This window comes from Filobasidium floriforme (genome assembly GCF_021052385.1).
Source record: "Filobasidium floriforme strain CBS 6241 chromosome Unknown HD553scaffold_5, whole genome shotgun sequence".
Lineage (NCBI taxonomy): Eukaryota > Fungi > Basidiomycota > Tremellomycetes > Filobasidiales > Filobasidiaceae > Filobasidium > Filobasidium floriforme.
The window spans coordinates 968867-982681 of NW_025763626.1; the positions used below are offsets into that span (position 1 = coordinate 968867).

The window sequence follows — 13815 nt, forward strand, 5'->3', positions numbered from 1 at the left end:
TGAAAGTGATGTGAAACGCGAGACCTCAGTCTGAGCCTCTGACTGGGGCGGAATCTCGAGAACTTGAACGTCAAAATAGGTTTGGATAAAACCCGTGAGGATACCACAGTGTTCCCCTTGACCTTGATTGTATCACGACCATTCACGCATGATCCGCCGCGAACGACAATTATTCTGTTTCAGAGGACGTCGGAGTGGTCGAAAGAAAATCATACAAGCGGCGTTTGAGGGCGCACTCTCAACAGAACGGCAATCGGAGGCCAGTTCCGACAAGTGCTGGATAATCATACCATGACAAAGTCTAATAGTCTCGGGGAAAGAGATCACGGTCAAACCCCGTGATATAGCGCTAGCTTTCAAACATATCCTGATCCTTCTGGTGGCGCACGTCATATGGCCAGGTTACAGGATCACAATTGTCCGGCGTTTTTGGATTTCTGGAGCGTTACGAATATGAGATTGGAGCTCAACAACTTGAATCCTTCGCGATATCGTCTGGGAATCTCGTGTCTGTGTTAAGAACGCCAAGTGTTCGAACATGTTCAACTTATCGGATCGGGAATCTGAACAAGGACATGCGCAGCTGCTGCGACCGCCTGGTTTGCCCCAGAACACGTCCTCAGTCGTGTTCTTGAGGTAGCGCTTCAATTGCTTTGCCGGCGTATGAAACTTGCACGCATTGTAGCGCCTCTCCAACTCTGGGGAAAATGCAAATATCAGCAGCCGCAGAACTGATGAAAGATATTCCCCAAAAGAAGCGCGATCGAAGGCACGACGGGGGAGCTTGAGAGGGACATGATCTTTCACTATGGACGAGCTCAACACGCTACGATCCGACCGAACACAAAAGAGCTGTCTACATCATTCACGTCTGCTTTTGATTGCGCTCCGGTCGGTTGAACAAGTAAACTCAAGAGATACAGATCTCAGAAGGGCAGTTCAGGGTTCATTTGTGAAGCCATCCCACATTCCTGTGTCATCGAGTGTAATGGTTGTACCATCGGAAGGCTGGGAGAGTGTTTTCGTAAGAGTACCTTCGGCAGCGCGTCTAGTCCGTCGCGGAACTTGCACCTTTCCTATGCGGAAAGAGCGAGCTTCTCCGGGAAGACGTTTCGTGGTCTGGATCGCCAAGGTCGGGCCGTCGTCAAAGCTGATCTTGTACCGAGTTCCCGGACTGGAGACTTCGATAACCGCTTCGCGATATCGGAGCCTGATGTGCCCTTCTTTGCAGGGAGCCGGCAAGCTTTTCCCGGGAGGTGTCTTGTGGTGGAATATCGATGGTCTCTGTGATCAACAGCTCAGTAGTTTTTTGGCCATCTGTGTCTACAGCCACTCTTGAGTGCAACACCAAATATCGTCAACGCCGCTAAAGTGGAATGCATTCTCAGTGATCTGTTAGGCTGGCTCTGTTTGAACCCAACCTCATCCGTATTCTTGTAGCAGAGACATGACGCCGGTAACAACGTCGATCAAAGCTTGGGGCAGCCCAAGACAGCCGTCGTAAGTGAGGTTCCGCAGAGCCTTGCACCTCACAAAGAGCACATTGTTCACCTGCAGGTTGATGGGGAGAATGGCGGCGTTTTACCACTTTCGCTGAAGCAGGAGCCGACGCCATTGCTTCCCGTCATTTATCACTGTGGATTACCTCTTAGCGGAAGCCAGTCTCTTCTCGATACGAGCACGAATTCACGAGAAAGCTGACAGACACCCAACAAGCTCTGCGGCAAGCTCAAAGAAGTTGTGCTGTTTTGACTCAGAGATGAAGAGCTTCCTGTAGACGAGAGCGCCGCCGTGGAGCTCGAAGCGAGGGTGGATGCGGATGGTCTGTTCGACGTCTCCACGAGCGCCTCATTCCCTTCGTCCCTAGCAACGGCCGAGGAAAGCGCTGGAGGCGTGTAGTCCGAGGCCATCTTGATTCTAATGTTGGATCCTCTCGAAAGCGATCTGATTATGATGTTCTTCCTCTTCGCAGGCGATTTCATGGTTACAGTAGTATTGCGGCGTGTTTGTTTATATGCTAGTAGAGATATATTATCGACGGGCACAGTCGATGTCGTACTAGGCTGGAAAAACGTAATGCTAAGGGGCCATTACCAAAGGAAAGTCTGTATGGTAGACTCTGACGACATCTCCTCCTTTCAGCAGGTCGCGATGAGGCATTGAAGTGGAACTTTCGCAAGCGGACTCGAGACACAGTTAGATCATCGAAACTCCGCGCGATTTCGATCGGATAGCTTTGGATGTGCGACCTGGATGGATCCCTTGCGACACTGTTGGTTTAGGATGGTAGTGCCGAAGCCCCCCCCCCTCCTCCCCTACCTCCGGTAACGGTCAGCACCTGCAAGCTGAGCGCCGTCACCACTTCGAGATGCTGATGGCCTACTGTCATGCTGGTCTCAGGCCGTTTGTCGTCCGCTACCATCGCCTCTCCTCTGAGTCCACTTTCATTCTCCCCTAGCTTCCAGTCCTTCCACAAGGTCCAAGGCCTGCAACTCCCATACAGCGCTTACCGTATTCTGTGATGGTGAAACGGCGCGTCACGGGGGAAGCCGCCTCCTATGTTGCATTTCCTTCGCCGGAAGAACACAGAGATAATCTTCTCGAGGTCTTGCATCACCCGAGTCACACCCCTACTAGGATCCAACGCATCACTAGATCACTGGCCGACTGGAATATCAGACCAAAAGTTGCATCACATCAGATCGAATATTCCTAATCGGATACATTATTAAAATCGACGTTTTGGTTGTAGCGTACAGCAGTAATACCCTTGCGACGAAAGCGTTGCCGAAAACACCTCCGGAAGAGACTTTTATATATTCGGGCAGAAAGAAGAGTATAGGAGGAGAGGTCGTTCGTGTATCGTATCGTTCCTTTGAGATTTTGTAGCGATTCGTAAAACAAGACATCTAGGCGGAGAGAAAGTCACCGTGCGATCGGGATTCTCTGCGACGCTCTAGTACCTGGCTCCGGCACCCATAGGGTTCTCGGGGAGAGGCAATCCGGCGGCAGGGGGGACGACGATTCCACCGACTCGTCCGATGCTACCAGCCTCGGTGGTCTGCATACCCTCGAAGCCGGCTCCGACACCCCCAGCGGCAGAAGTGGCGGTGAAGGGGTTGTTGTCGTGAGCACCGGTGGATCGGGTGTTGATACCGGTAGAGTAACCGACCGAGTTGTCGTTGTTCAAACCGGACGAGGTGGTTCCGAATCGGTTGGACGAGGAGACGCCGGCACCGAACTGCGAGGTGGCGGGCGAGTTGGCGTTGATCTCCCTAGCCTTGGCCTTTCCCTGCTGGAACAAGGGCCTCAAGGCCGAGTAGTAGACCCTCTCGGCACCTCGGGTCTGGGGCAACATCAACCAGACGGTAAAGGCCAACTTGATGGTAAAGTAGTGGGGGACGTAGTAGAGGACGACTCGGAGAGCGGCAGACTCGATGTAGTTGAGGAAGCCGAAGACGATCCAGTAGCAGAGCCATTGGGCGTCGTCACCCTTCTGAGGGGACTCGAGCGCGTGGCAGGTGAGGTAGGCGGGGAGGGCCCATCCGATCAGGTTGGTGATGGGTTGAGCGAGGCCGAAGAGGTTGAGGAGGATCAAGAGGGCGATGCTGTGTGGCGAGAATAGTATGTCAGCTTCAGGGTCCGGACGTGCGATACCATGACCGATGATGTTGGGACTCACGTAGCGGAAAATCCGAGGACACCATACGTCTTGGGGATGTTGGTCCTGGCCTCGAACTCGTTGAGGAAGCCGAACCTAGCGAGCTGCAGAACAAGAACAACAGCAATCGTATAGATCAGCCACCCATTCTTTTGATAGAAAACACACGCCGTCTTCGCCGACTCACCTGCTGGTCGAGAACGTTCAACTGCTGCTGAGTCTGCCTGGTAGCGTCCTGCACCAAGGGGTGATGAGCGACCTGCTCGCCAACAGCGTGCAGCCTCTCGTTGGCCTGTCCAGCGGCCTGGTTCAATTTGTTCCCAGCCTGGTTCAGCTTTTGTCCAGCCTGCTCCTGTGCCCGCTTGGCGGTCTCCTGAGCCCGAGCAGCGGTGTCCTGAGCGGAAGCCTGGACGTTCTTGGCGGTCTCTTGAGCAGAGTTGGAGAGCTGTTGACCCTTCTGCTGAGCCTGCTGAGCGGTCGAGTTGGCGGCGTCCTTGGCCTCCTGACCGACGGCCTGACCGTAAAGCCTGGCGTCCTGACCCAAGGCCTGGGTGTTGGCTCGAGCGTCGTCGACGGCGACGGCACGGGGAGCGTCAGAGATGGGCTCGCCGGCGGCTCGGGATTGCGAGAGGGCGGGCTCGAGGTTGCTAGCGTTACCGACGACGGTGGTCTGGTGGAAGTCTGACATAGTGGGGGGATTAGAAGTGTGGTGGTAGAATTGATGTGTTCGTGTTTTGGAGTAGAGTGGTCAGGTGGTGAAAGGGGGTCGAAGCTGGTTAGTACGAGAGAGCAGGAGTTCTTATAGGGTCCTGGAGAGCCCTTTCCGTGGTCGTGTGCCCGCAGCTTCATCTCGTCATCATCCTCACATCTTCGTCGTGATGGTGTGGTGACAACCGAATCGTCGTCATGGGATTCCCGCTCCTCGTCCTCCCTGCCTCTGCCTCCCATGCGCCCACGCTCGCCCTCGTCATCCACCGAGGAGTTGCGACAACGCAACAAGGTTCGCCGAGCGGCGAGCAAGCGAAAAACAAAGGATCCCGTCTCTTCGTACATGTTTCGGTGATGTCATGATGACGTAGCTACGCGCTCGAGGATAACGCGCTTCTGTTTGGCGGCAGTCAGGCTGGCTGATAACGTCATCCATTCAGGGGAACGTTTCAGCCCTTTCGGATGCAAATTTCTCTTTCACCTCGGGCTCGGGCGAGAGAGAGGAGCATCGAGTTCGAGCAGCTCGCACGGGGAACCAATCCGGGGACGACCACTCTCGATACGGGGACGACCATCTCGTAATATTTGATATTTGATTCGCAACGTTGGCAATCAAACTTCCACTGCTCACGTGACAGTCATCCTTGCGACTCTCACGTGATGCTCAAAGTCCCGATCACAACTCCCCGTTCGGAACGATCCGATAGGGGTATCGCGTTCCTTGTGAACGACCGAAAGATCTCTTGTTCCTTCTATCTGATCGTTCCATAGCTTCTTTACCTGACAACCTTGCACATCATGGAAGCTTTCGTATTAGCCAATCTTCATCATATCGTCGCACCTCCCCTGGACCAACATCCAGCCTCGCCGCCCCCCCTGATCGTTGAGAATCTACCACCTTCACGCGTCGATGAGCTTGATCAATCAGAAGAGGATGAACCTGAACTCATCGATGCGCCTGAAGGCTTTGTGGCAACTCCCCTCCCCATCGTTCCTCAACCTACCCTCGAGAAACTGATTGAAGAATTAAATAAGCATGGTCGAATTCAGGGTTATGCAATACGCATCCTTAACACGACAAAACGAGATGGAAAGATGCGAGCGGCGTATATCGGCTGCACACTTGCTGGTCAACATCACAACTCGCACAAGTACATCGAAACCTACGGCCGAATAAGAAGCAAACATCCGAGAAGTAAAAGAACAGGATGCTTGTTCAAATTATATGCCTCTATAGACGAACAAGGGCGATGGAACTATGAGGCTCGACACCTCATTCACAATCATGAGCCGGATGATTCCCCACGCATACATCACCAGCATCGAAAACCTACTACTGTTGAGTCGGAGAAGATGATCGACGCTTTCAATGCGGGCATATCCGCCTCAAAGATACTCGAGCTACTTTGCCAGTCAGCAGCTCGCGAGAATCGATCCACCTACGTCTCGATGAGGGAGATTTACAATGCAAAGACGCGATACTTCTCTTACGGAAATCAGGGTCGTACTTTTACGGACGAATTGTTGCTGCAGCTCAAGGAGGCGGGGTTCGACGTCATTCACAAGGTCGGGGATCTAGGGGAATTAACCGACCTCATCATGACGGAGCCAATGGCCATGGCATTGATGCAACATTATGGTTACGTCTTATACATCGACTGTACTTATAAGACGAACATGTACCGCTTACCTCTCCTCAACATCGTTGCGACTACTGGATGCAACACATCGTTCACAGTAGCCTTTGCGTTCATGCATCGCGAGAGAGAAGAAGATTACATTTGGGCGATGGAGTCATTTAAGAAACTGATGAGGGGCAACGTTCCGACTCAAACCATCCTTACCGACAATGAGAAAGGCCTGCGTAACGCTATTACTCGCATCTTTCCTGATTGGAACCAGTTGTTATGCATCTGGCATATCAACAAGAACATCGTTGCGAAGTGTAAACGCGGTCTACCTGAAGAAACATTCAACGCAATGTTGGCCTCGTGGACATCAATCGTTCAAGCCCCAACGGAAGCTGAATACGTATCGATGCTCAGAGCATTCATCCATGCGTATGGTGGGGCGGAAACTTCCTCTCCGTGCACCTATATGGTCAGCCTATTGGAAGACAAACGGTTCTTTGCCAGGCATCTTACCGACCGCATGTTTCACCTGAACAACATCGCCACATCGATAGCTGAGAGTTCTCACGCTGCAATCAAGCGATCGCTGAATGGCACACGAGGCAACCTCTTTCAGACGACCAAGAACATCCTTAGACACATGAGTGCTACGCAAGCAAAGATCTTCCTCGAACATGCGACTGAAAGTCGCGCGAAGCTGCTGTACATGCCAGAGATTTTCGCTTTGGTGAGTCTGAACTTTGCAAAGCAAACTTCGCACGCTAAGATACTCGACAAGTCTGCTAGGTTCGGGGAAAGGTTTCTCGACGCGCAATCTTGAAGGTGTTGGAAGCCGGCTACTACCCTGCGAAAAGTGCCAAGGACAACGACATCGAAATGCAACCTTGCAGTGGATCGTTCCATGCGACTTTAGGTTTGCCGTGCAAGCATACATGCATGGCATTCTTGCAAGGGGTTCGCAGGCGTCCCTTCGTCTTGGCAGACTTCCATCCTTATTGGCACATCATCCTTGAGACGCAACTGGTCGACGAGGCAAAGGAGATAGGGACCTACGTTCCACGCATCGATCCTAGAGAGGTTTTCGACATCATCGATGAGGTGGAGGTCGTCACCGCGCCTGTGCTGGCGAATCCTTACTTGCTTCCGCCTCCGGAGGGAAACGCGCGCGAGACTCGCCTCGGAACCGTTTTGAATCCGATTCCTCGCGCCCATGTCGGTCGTGTTTCAGCGACAGCAACATTGCCCACGGACGGATCTCCCGGATCGTTACCACGCTCGCAACAACCTTCCATCACCGAAAGGATGTATGGAGTCGGTCCTGCCCCCGCCATCTCTCAGCCTGTTACTTCCACCGAAAGGTTGCAGTGTAGATTTGAACGAGTAGAGGGAAAAGCACCTCGCAAACCGCCAACATGCACCGTATGTGGTACACTTGGCCACACGAAAAGGAATCGGGACTGTCAGCGAGCCAACGATGCGAGGATAGCAGAGATTTGGAACGCCTCCCAACCTTCTCTTGCACCGATCACACGCACTGTTGAGCCTCAATCATCCAATGAAACGATTCCTTCCACCCTCGACATCAGTGGATCATCATCAAACATCCTTGTTCCAGCGACTCAAGCATCAGTCGCAACGATCACAGCCAACTTTGATCCTCTGTCGTTCTTCAACGATCCGACAGGAACATCCGTCTTCAATGATGGGGTGGATCTCCCCTCGCGGGAAACAGAGGAGGGGCTCATGTTCGAAGACTTTCCATTTGATGAGGAGAATCGATGAGACGCAACGACGCGTCTCAAAGGATGTTTCACTATCTTCTTCTTTGTTTCTATCAGTTCCCCCGCACAAATGCCTATCGATCAATTTGTTCTTTCCATGACATCATTGCTACACAGAGAACAACAACAACAAACGCGCTCAAGCTACGCGTCGTTGCATTTTCCCTATATCTCTCGACCAAAGGCAAGTTTCCCCCTCTCCAATATTTACTAACCTTTACTCTTCACTCTTCACTCGCATCAATGCCTCCCAAACATCCCCTGTACGATCGGGATCCTCATAACCCGTTTGTCCAACACAACATTACGGACAGGTCGGTCTATTTCGACTCCGAGAACGAAGACGAGGAGCGGTACATTGCGGGAGAGGACGGGACGATTTTCAACTCGAAGGGGAAGGAGGTGTAAGTCCTTTTGCAACGTTACGTCTCATGTATCTCGCTCATCCTTCTCGACCGAACTTTGAGCAGCAAACTTGTCGATTTTCGAGGCAACCCCATCTTTCCGACGACCAAGCCCGAGCCCAAGACCGCAAATATGTCTCTCGGACAAGCTGGCGCGGCTTTGCAAGGTCAGGCAGGCTCCTCGACTGGTTCGGGGACGCAGCTTGGGGCCCAGACCGGAACGTTGAGCCCGGCTTTGTGAGTGGAGACTGTTTTCGTATCAATCAGGACGTTTTTTTGACTCGGAACTTTGTCTCGCATCGTTCAGAACCAACATCTGGGAAGCAGCGTTCCTTCTCGAAAAGCCCTCCCACCTTCCCGATCCCACGATCCACATCTGGCCGGCCGCATTTTTGACCCTCTCCCACTGGCAGCATGCTTACGAAGACGAGAGGAAGAAGCAGGCCGAAGAGGGCGACAAGTCGGATGTTTCCGACACATCTCCCGGAACGCCTCGTCACACCGCAAAGAAGAGGAAGCTGGGGGGGTCGAAGAAGTCGAAAACGACACCCGCGTCGCCCTCTTCCCCCCGCAAGAAGCAGGTTCTCTTGACCAGTGAAGCGGCTCCCGCTCTCTCGGAGAGCAAAGATGCGGTGTTTCGTCTCTCGACGGGCGCATACATGGCCTGCATCATGACGGAGACCGTCAAGGGGGCCAAGAACGCCGCTCCTGCCAGGAGGAACAATGTCAAGAGTGAGTTCGGTCGGAAAGATGCTTCTTAACTATCATGCTGATTGTTGTCTATCACGTTTACGTCTGGTATAGTGCTCCAAGAGATCATCAAGGAGTCGAAGAGGAGGGATCTCCCTCTTCAAACTCCCGAGGATTGGAACGAGTGGATCGTTCCGGACGAGAGCGGTCTCTTCGACACGAACGCCATCCAGGGGTTCTTGGTGAGCATCTTTGCGTTGTGTTTGTCTTCAAGAACGATGCGAGTCAACGATACTGATTCAAAGTTTATGCTTATGTTTAGTCGACCAAGAAGGGTGGTTGGCGTCTCGCATGTTCGAGGTGCTTCGATCTCTTCGGAACGGACCTCCCTCCGGCCTACACCGGCCCCGAGCAGTTGATGGACGTCGCAAAGATGCCCGCGGCTTGGCAGAAGGAGGGTAAGGAATACCCTCCCCTCGTCAATTGCGTCAAGTACGGCGGGATCTATCTCTGTCGAGGTGTGGTCGCGGGAACGTCGAGCGGATCGTTGTGGGGGCAATGCGGCCTCTGCAAAGAAGCGTCGGGAGGATGCAAGACCTTCGCCCGGCCCCAAGGTCCCGCCTACATCGGTGCGGAAGCCAACGTCTGGCTCAAGCATGCGGCCTTGCTCGAAAAGTTGATTTACGATCGACAAATGAGCAAGGACGATGCGGTCCAGATCGGCGCTCGGATCGTTCAGATGGAGAAGTACGAGATGTGCCACGGGAGGGCGGGGGAGGACCAACAGGTCCGGTCGGACGAGGGGGATGTTTGCGAATGCAAACATGCGCTCGTTCACCACCCCGAGTTCTTTGCCGATCTCGAGAGAGCTCCTGACGTTCCCGACGACGAGTAGGCCGCATCTTTGCGGGGGGTCTTTGACCTTTTTATTTTTTTTTCATTTCTATACGGTTCGATGCGCGAGATACATGCGCGATATATTTTTTTCTGGATTGTAATCAAGGGGGGTGCTGGCCGCCCCCGTTCATCGATGCGAGAGGATTAAACCTCTCGCGATATTATGCATATGTCTGGGTCTCGTCTTTGCTACTCGATGATGAGATGGATCGATGAAGCTCGAGGTTGCGGTCGGCGATGATGACGTGGATCGTTGCGCGTGGTCATTACGGCAGCAAACTTACGGCAGCATCGTTAATTTGCAACGATGTCGAAATTCAATTCAAATTTGGTCAAATGGTCGTCCCCGTATCGAAAGTGGTCGTCCCCGGATTGGCGCCCCTCGCACGATCCCGAACGTCTCAGAGCCAGACCAGCTCATCGATCTCTCCCTCGCATTACCTCTCGACCTCGGGCCAACATCTGGTTACAGATCATACATACTGTCTCTCTGACCTCTGGCCTCTGAACACTATAATCTGCATTCCGACACCCCACTTCTCACTCTTGTCGTCGTCGTCGTCGTCGATCGTGACAATCCCCTCTCCCCCGCGCGCCGAGAAAAACACCTCATCGTCGTCGTCGATCTCGTCCGACTTCAACATCAACAATCACAACCAAACCCACAGCTCAGTCCCTCCGACTACGAGCCACCAGGTGGACTAGAATACTTCGTATCAGCTCGGATCGCTACCATCGCATTCCAAGGACGAGGGGCGAGGTATTAGTCAGCACTTCGACAACCGAGTTCCCAGCGAGAAACGAGATCCGGGCGAGAGCGAGGACGGGCAACAGCGACACAAAGTTGGATTTTAGCTTCCGACACGTCTAGCATCTTGTGAAGGGGGAGGTACCTTTGGATCTGGATCATCCTTTGATCCTTTGAGGACGATCGACACCTTGAGAAGCAACAACAACAAACGAACGAACAAGCAACAAAGACGACATCTTGCATCTCTTGACAACATCCCCGACTCTGCAATCAGTATACCGTGAGACCTCTCAGCATCAACGCACCCCGACAGATAGATTTATCGCATCGCATCAATCCGCACCACATTCGACGACACACCACGGATGAGCTCCTTTCACATCACCTCTACCTCCTCCGCATCTTCCTTTATCCTTTCTCCTTGAAACTCGAACAAAACTGGCCAAAACGTCGAGAGGTCGAAAGCTTCTTCTTGGCCTCAAACTCGAGCGGAAGTTGCGAGCCCGCCGAGATCTATATCTCCGTCGTCCTAGGCGAGACGAGAGAGAGAAACTCAGTAACGGAACAAGAGAAAGAGGAGAAAGGAGAAGAAGGATCGTATCGACAAGCTGGGATGGTCAGCAAGAAGCTTTCCGGTGCCAAGAGCCGGAAGGTCAGGGGTGGGGGGGATGATCATGCCGCTAGTGCGGGAGGTGGGGGGAAGAAGGGGAAGGTTACTGGAGGTGGGGGTGCGAGACGTAAGCCATCACACCACATCAGAACGTCTTCGACCGCTGTTTCACCCTGACCGACCCCATATCCCTCCTCTTATGAAACTAGAAACCCGCCGTCAAGCCCACAGACTCCTAGACCCCTCTGACCCGGAGACTACCGAACGGATGCTCAATACCACTTTGAAGAGAATGGGGTTGTATGCGAGCAAGACGGTCGGGGATGGGAATTGCATGTTTAGGGCGTTGAGCGATCAGGTCTGGGGGAACGATAATCGACATCTGGCGTTGAGGCAGGAGGTGAGTGTCGTCCCGTTCCGTCTTGTTCGATATACCGGGGCGTACTTCGGGTGTCATCATCGATCTCGAGGCTGATATGGCGTGTGATGTTGACGAGGTAGATCTGCGACTATATGGAAGCGCATCCGAAGAATTTTGAAGGGTTCGTCGACACCGAACGGCCGTTTGATCATTACCTCTCGGTCATGCGTCAGCGAGGTCAGTCCCCTTGTTAGGGTAATATATCGTCGGAAACTTCGAGGGGGGGATCTAACGTTGTTCGTTGCAACGTGATCAGGAACATACGGTGGCCATATGGAATTGACGGCGTTCGCTCGATGTAAAGGCCGAGCGGTCAAGGTCATCATGCCCGAGGTGAGTCGAAGCTCGACTTGTCGACTTCAGACCTATGACGGCAAGTCTGATCATGGACGACCGCCTTGGTAGTACGTCTACATCATCCTACCCCGAGACGAATCCCCGACTCCGCTCGAAGACTCGTCAAAGAACACCCTCCGAGCGTTACCGCACGGGACCTCGGCTGCGGATCTTGGTGGCGGCGGTACGTCTTCGGCCGAAGCGTCGTCTTCGTCGTCCTCGGCCGTTCCCGTTGAGGGACAAGAGGAAGATGGAGGTGGCACGGGGATGGTGTATGTCAGTTATCACATCTTTGAACACTATTCGAGCGTGAGGAATCTCGCGGGTCCTCATAAAGGTCCACCTAGGATAAAGGAGGTACGTTGAAATCCGGATTTGAGCTCGAGGCGTGTGTTCGCAGAGCTCATTTCCTAGTCCATCCAATTGTAGACCACATTACCAGCTGAAGAACCAACGCCTCACGCCGAGTCTTCGATAACCGATCCAGCGGTAGAAGAATCGGTCAAGTCCGTGTTGCGTTCGCTCCCCCCAGATCACGGGGTCTCGGAGGACGATATTCGACGAAGATTACAGAGAGGTGATGCGTGGGAGACGGTCGTTGATGATTTGGTCGCCGAGGTCGGGGCCGAAGAAGAGGACGTCGAGGTTGATGCGGTCGAGACTAAGTTGGACAAGGAGGACGGGGCGACTGGCTGGAGGGTGGATGCTGCACCCGGCTCACACTTGGCTTGGCGAGACAATGACGAATCCGCACCTTCACCTACCGGTTCTCACGCTACGTGCACGCCCACAGGGTCGACGGACGGGAGAAAGATCAAGGCGATGGGCCGACCGCGTTTGGAAGGCAGGGCGGCGCGGACAAGACGGGTGTCGGGGAGTGCTGATAGCCGTCCCGTACAAGACGACGACGATGGGTACGAAACGTCGAGCTTGGATAGTTTCGCGGCGAGTCAGGGATCGAGAACGGGAAGCACGATCAGTCTCGGTGGTGGATCTGATGGATCCGGGTCGACCGGCTCGACGTATCCGCTCGGCGACGTGGCCGCCTCGACGTCGACTGCGCTTCCTTCGGTTCCTTCGCCAGCCCGACCTACTCATGGTCGGAAACGCCAACTCACCTCAGTCTCTGCCAATGACCAGTCGTCCCGCCGCATCACGCGATCTCGGAACGGTGGAACCCTACCAGGTTCGCCCGCTCGGAAGACGTTCAGTGTTTTGGGAAAGAATATGGCCAAGGTCCGCGATCCTGCCGTTACCCCGAACAGCGAGGGCTCCAACGCCGAGGACCAGGTCTTGCGAGGCAAAGCCAAACGCGAAGCGAGGAAGCGACGGGCCGAGATTGGGCGTCGAGAGCGGATCGAAGCGGAAGCCTGGGGTCTCGGGGCGGACGAGCCTGCTCAGGATGGCCAAGGCGAGGGAAGGCGGACCCGAGGTGGTGCGGCCAAGAAGGAGGAGGGCGAAGGAGCCATCAAGGGGATCAAAGAGCTTTACATCTGAGGCCTCTTCGAGGTGAGAGGTCAGGGTCGACCCGACCCACAGCGATATCGATCAGGATGCGCTAGAAACGAGTTACGAAGACGACGACGATCAACGAAGCAGAGAGCAAGACACGATACATCACAAGTTTCATACCTCACATCGTACACACAATACTTGGCACGAAGCATGCGGCATACGCGCGTCTTGCACGACCTGAACTCACACGGACAAACGAAGTCGGGGTCGATACGAGATGCGCACAATCATCAATTCAACAAACTCGACACAACGCATCATCACAGAGAAGCGGTTGTTTGGCTTTCTTTTCTTGTTACGATCACGACGATACGAAGACAAGAGCAAGCAGAGAATAGTAATACCATCAGAAGCATCAGCAGTAAAACAGAGACGTGTACATCATGACGGAAAAGTTAGATGGCAACATC

The 13815-nt window shown here is 53.7% G+C and overlaps 4 protein-coding genes across 4 annotated transcripts; 2 read left to right on the forward strand and 2 right to left on the reverse strand.

Moving 5' to 3' along the window:
• Positions 1–402: 402 nt before the first annotated feature.
• On the reverse strand, positions 403–1910 carry HD553DRAFT_322675 (uncharacterized protein; the record flags this gene model as incomplete). Its single annotated transcript, XM_046181305.1, has 3 exons — positions 403–806; positions 999–1284; positions 1707–1910. 3 exons carry the CDS (start codon positions 1908–1910, stop codon positions 403–405), a joined length of 894 nt encoding a protein of 297 aa, XP_046038601.1.
• Positions 1911–2675: 765 nt separating this feature from the next.
• Positions 2676–4640, reverse strand: HD553DRAFT_307608 (TB2/DP1, HVA22 family-domain-containing protein). Its single transcript, XM_046179444.1, has 3 exons — positions 3849–4640; positions 3683–3765; positions 2676–3608 (listed from the first exon to the last, which is right to left on the reverse strand). Exons 1-3 carry the CDS (start codon positions 4347–4349, stop codon positions 2957–2959), a joined length of 1236 nt encoding a protein of 411 aa, XP_046038602.1. The 5' UTR covers positions 4350–4640; the 3' UTR covers positions 2676–2956.
• Positions 4641–8024: 3384 nt separating this feature from the next.
• On the forward strand, positions 8025–9770 carry HD553DRAFT_340309 (uncharacterized protein; the record flags this gene model as incomplete). The annotated part of the gene is made up of 5 exons (XM_046182529.1): positions 8025–8185; positions 8252–8422; positions 8493–8917; positions 8990–9117; positions 9198–9770. 5 exons carry the CDS (start codon positions 8025–8027, stop codon positions 9768–9770), a joined length of 1458 nt encoding a protein of 485 aa, XP_046038603.1.
• A 1366-nt stretch (positions 9771–11136) lies between these two features.
• On the forward strand, positions 11137–13387 carry HD553DRAFT_340310 (uncharacterized protein; the record flags this gene model as incomplete). Its single annotated transcript, XM_046182530.1, has 6 exons — positions 11137–11260; positions 11343–11533; positions 11635–11731; positions 11811–11887; positions 11960–12247; positions 12320–13387. 6 exons carry the CDS (start codon positions 11137–11139, stop codon positions 13385–13387), a joined length of 1845 nt encoding a protein of 614 aa, XP_046038604.1.
• Between the last annotated feature and the right edge of the window lie 428 nt (positions 13388–13815).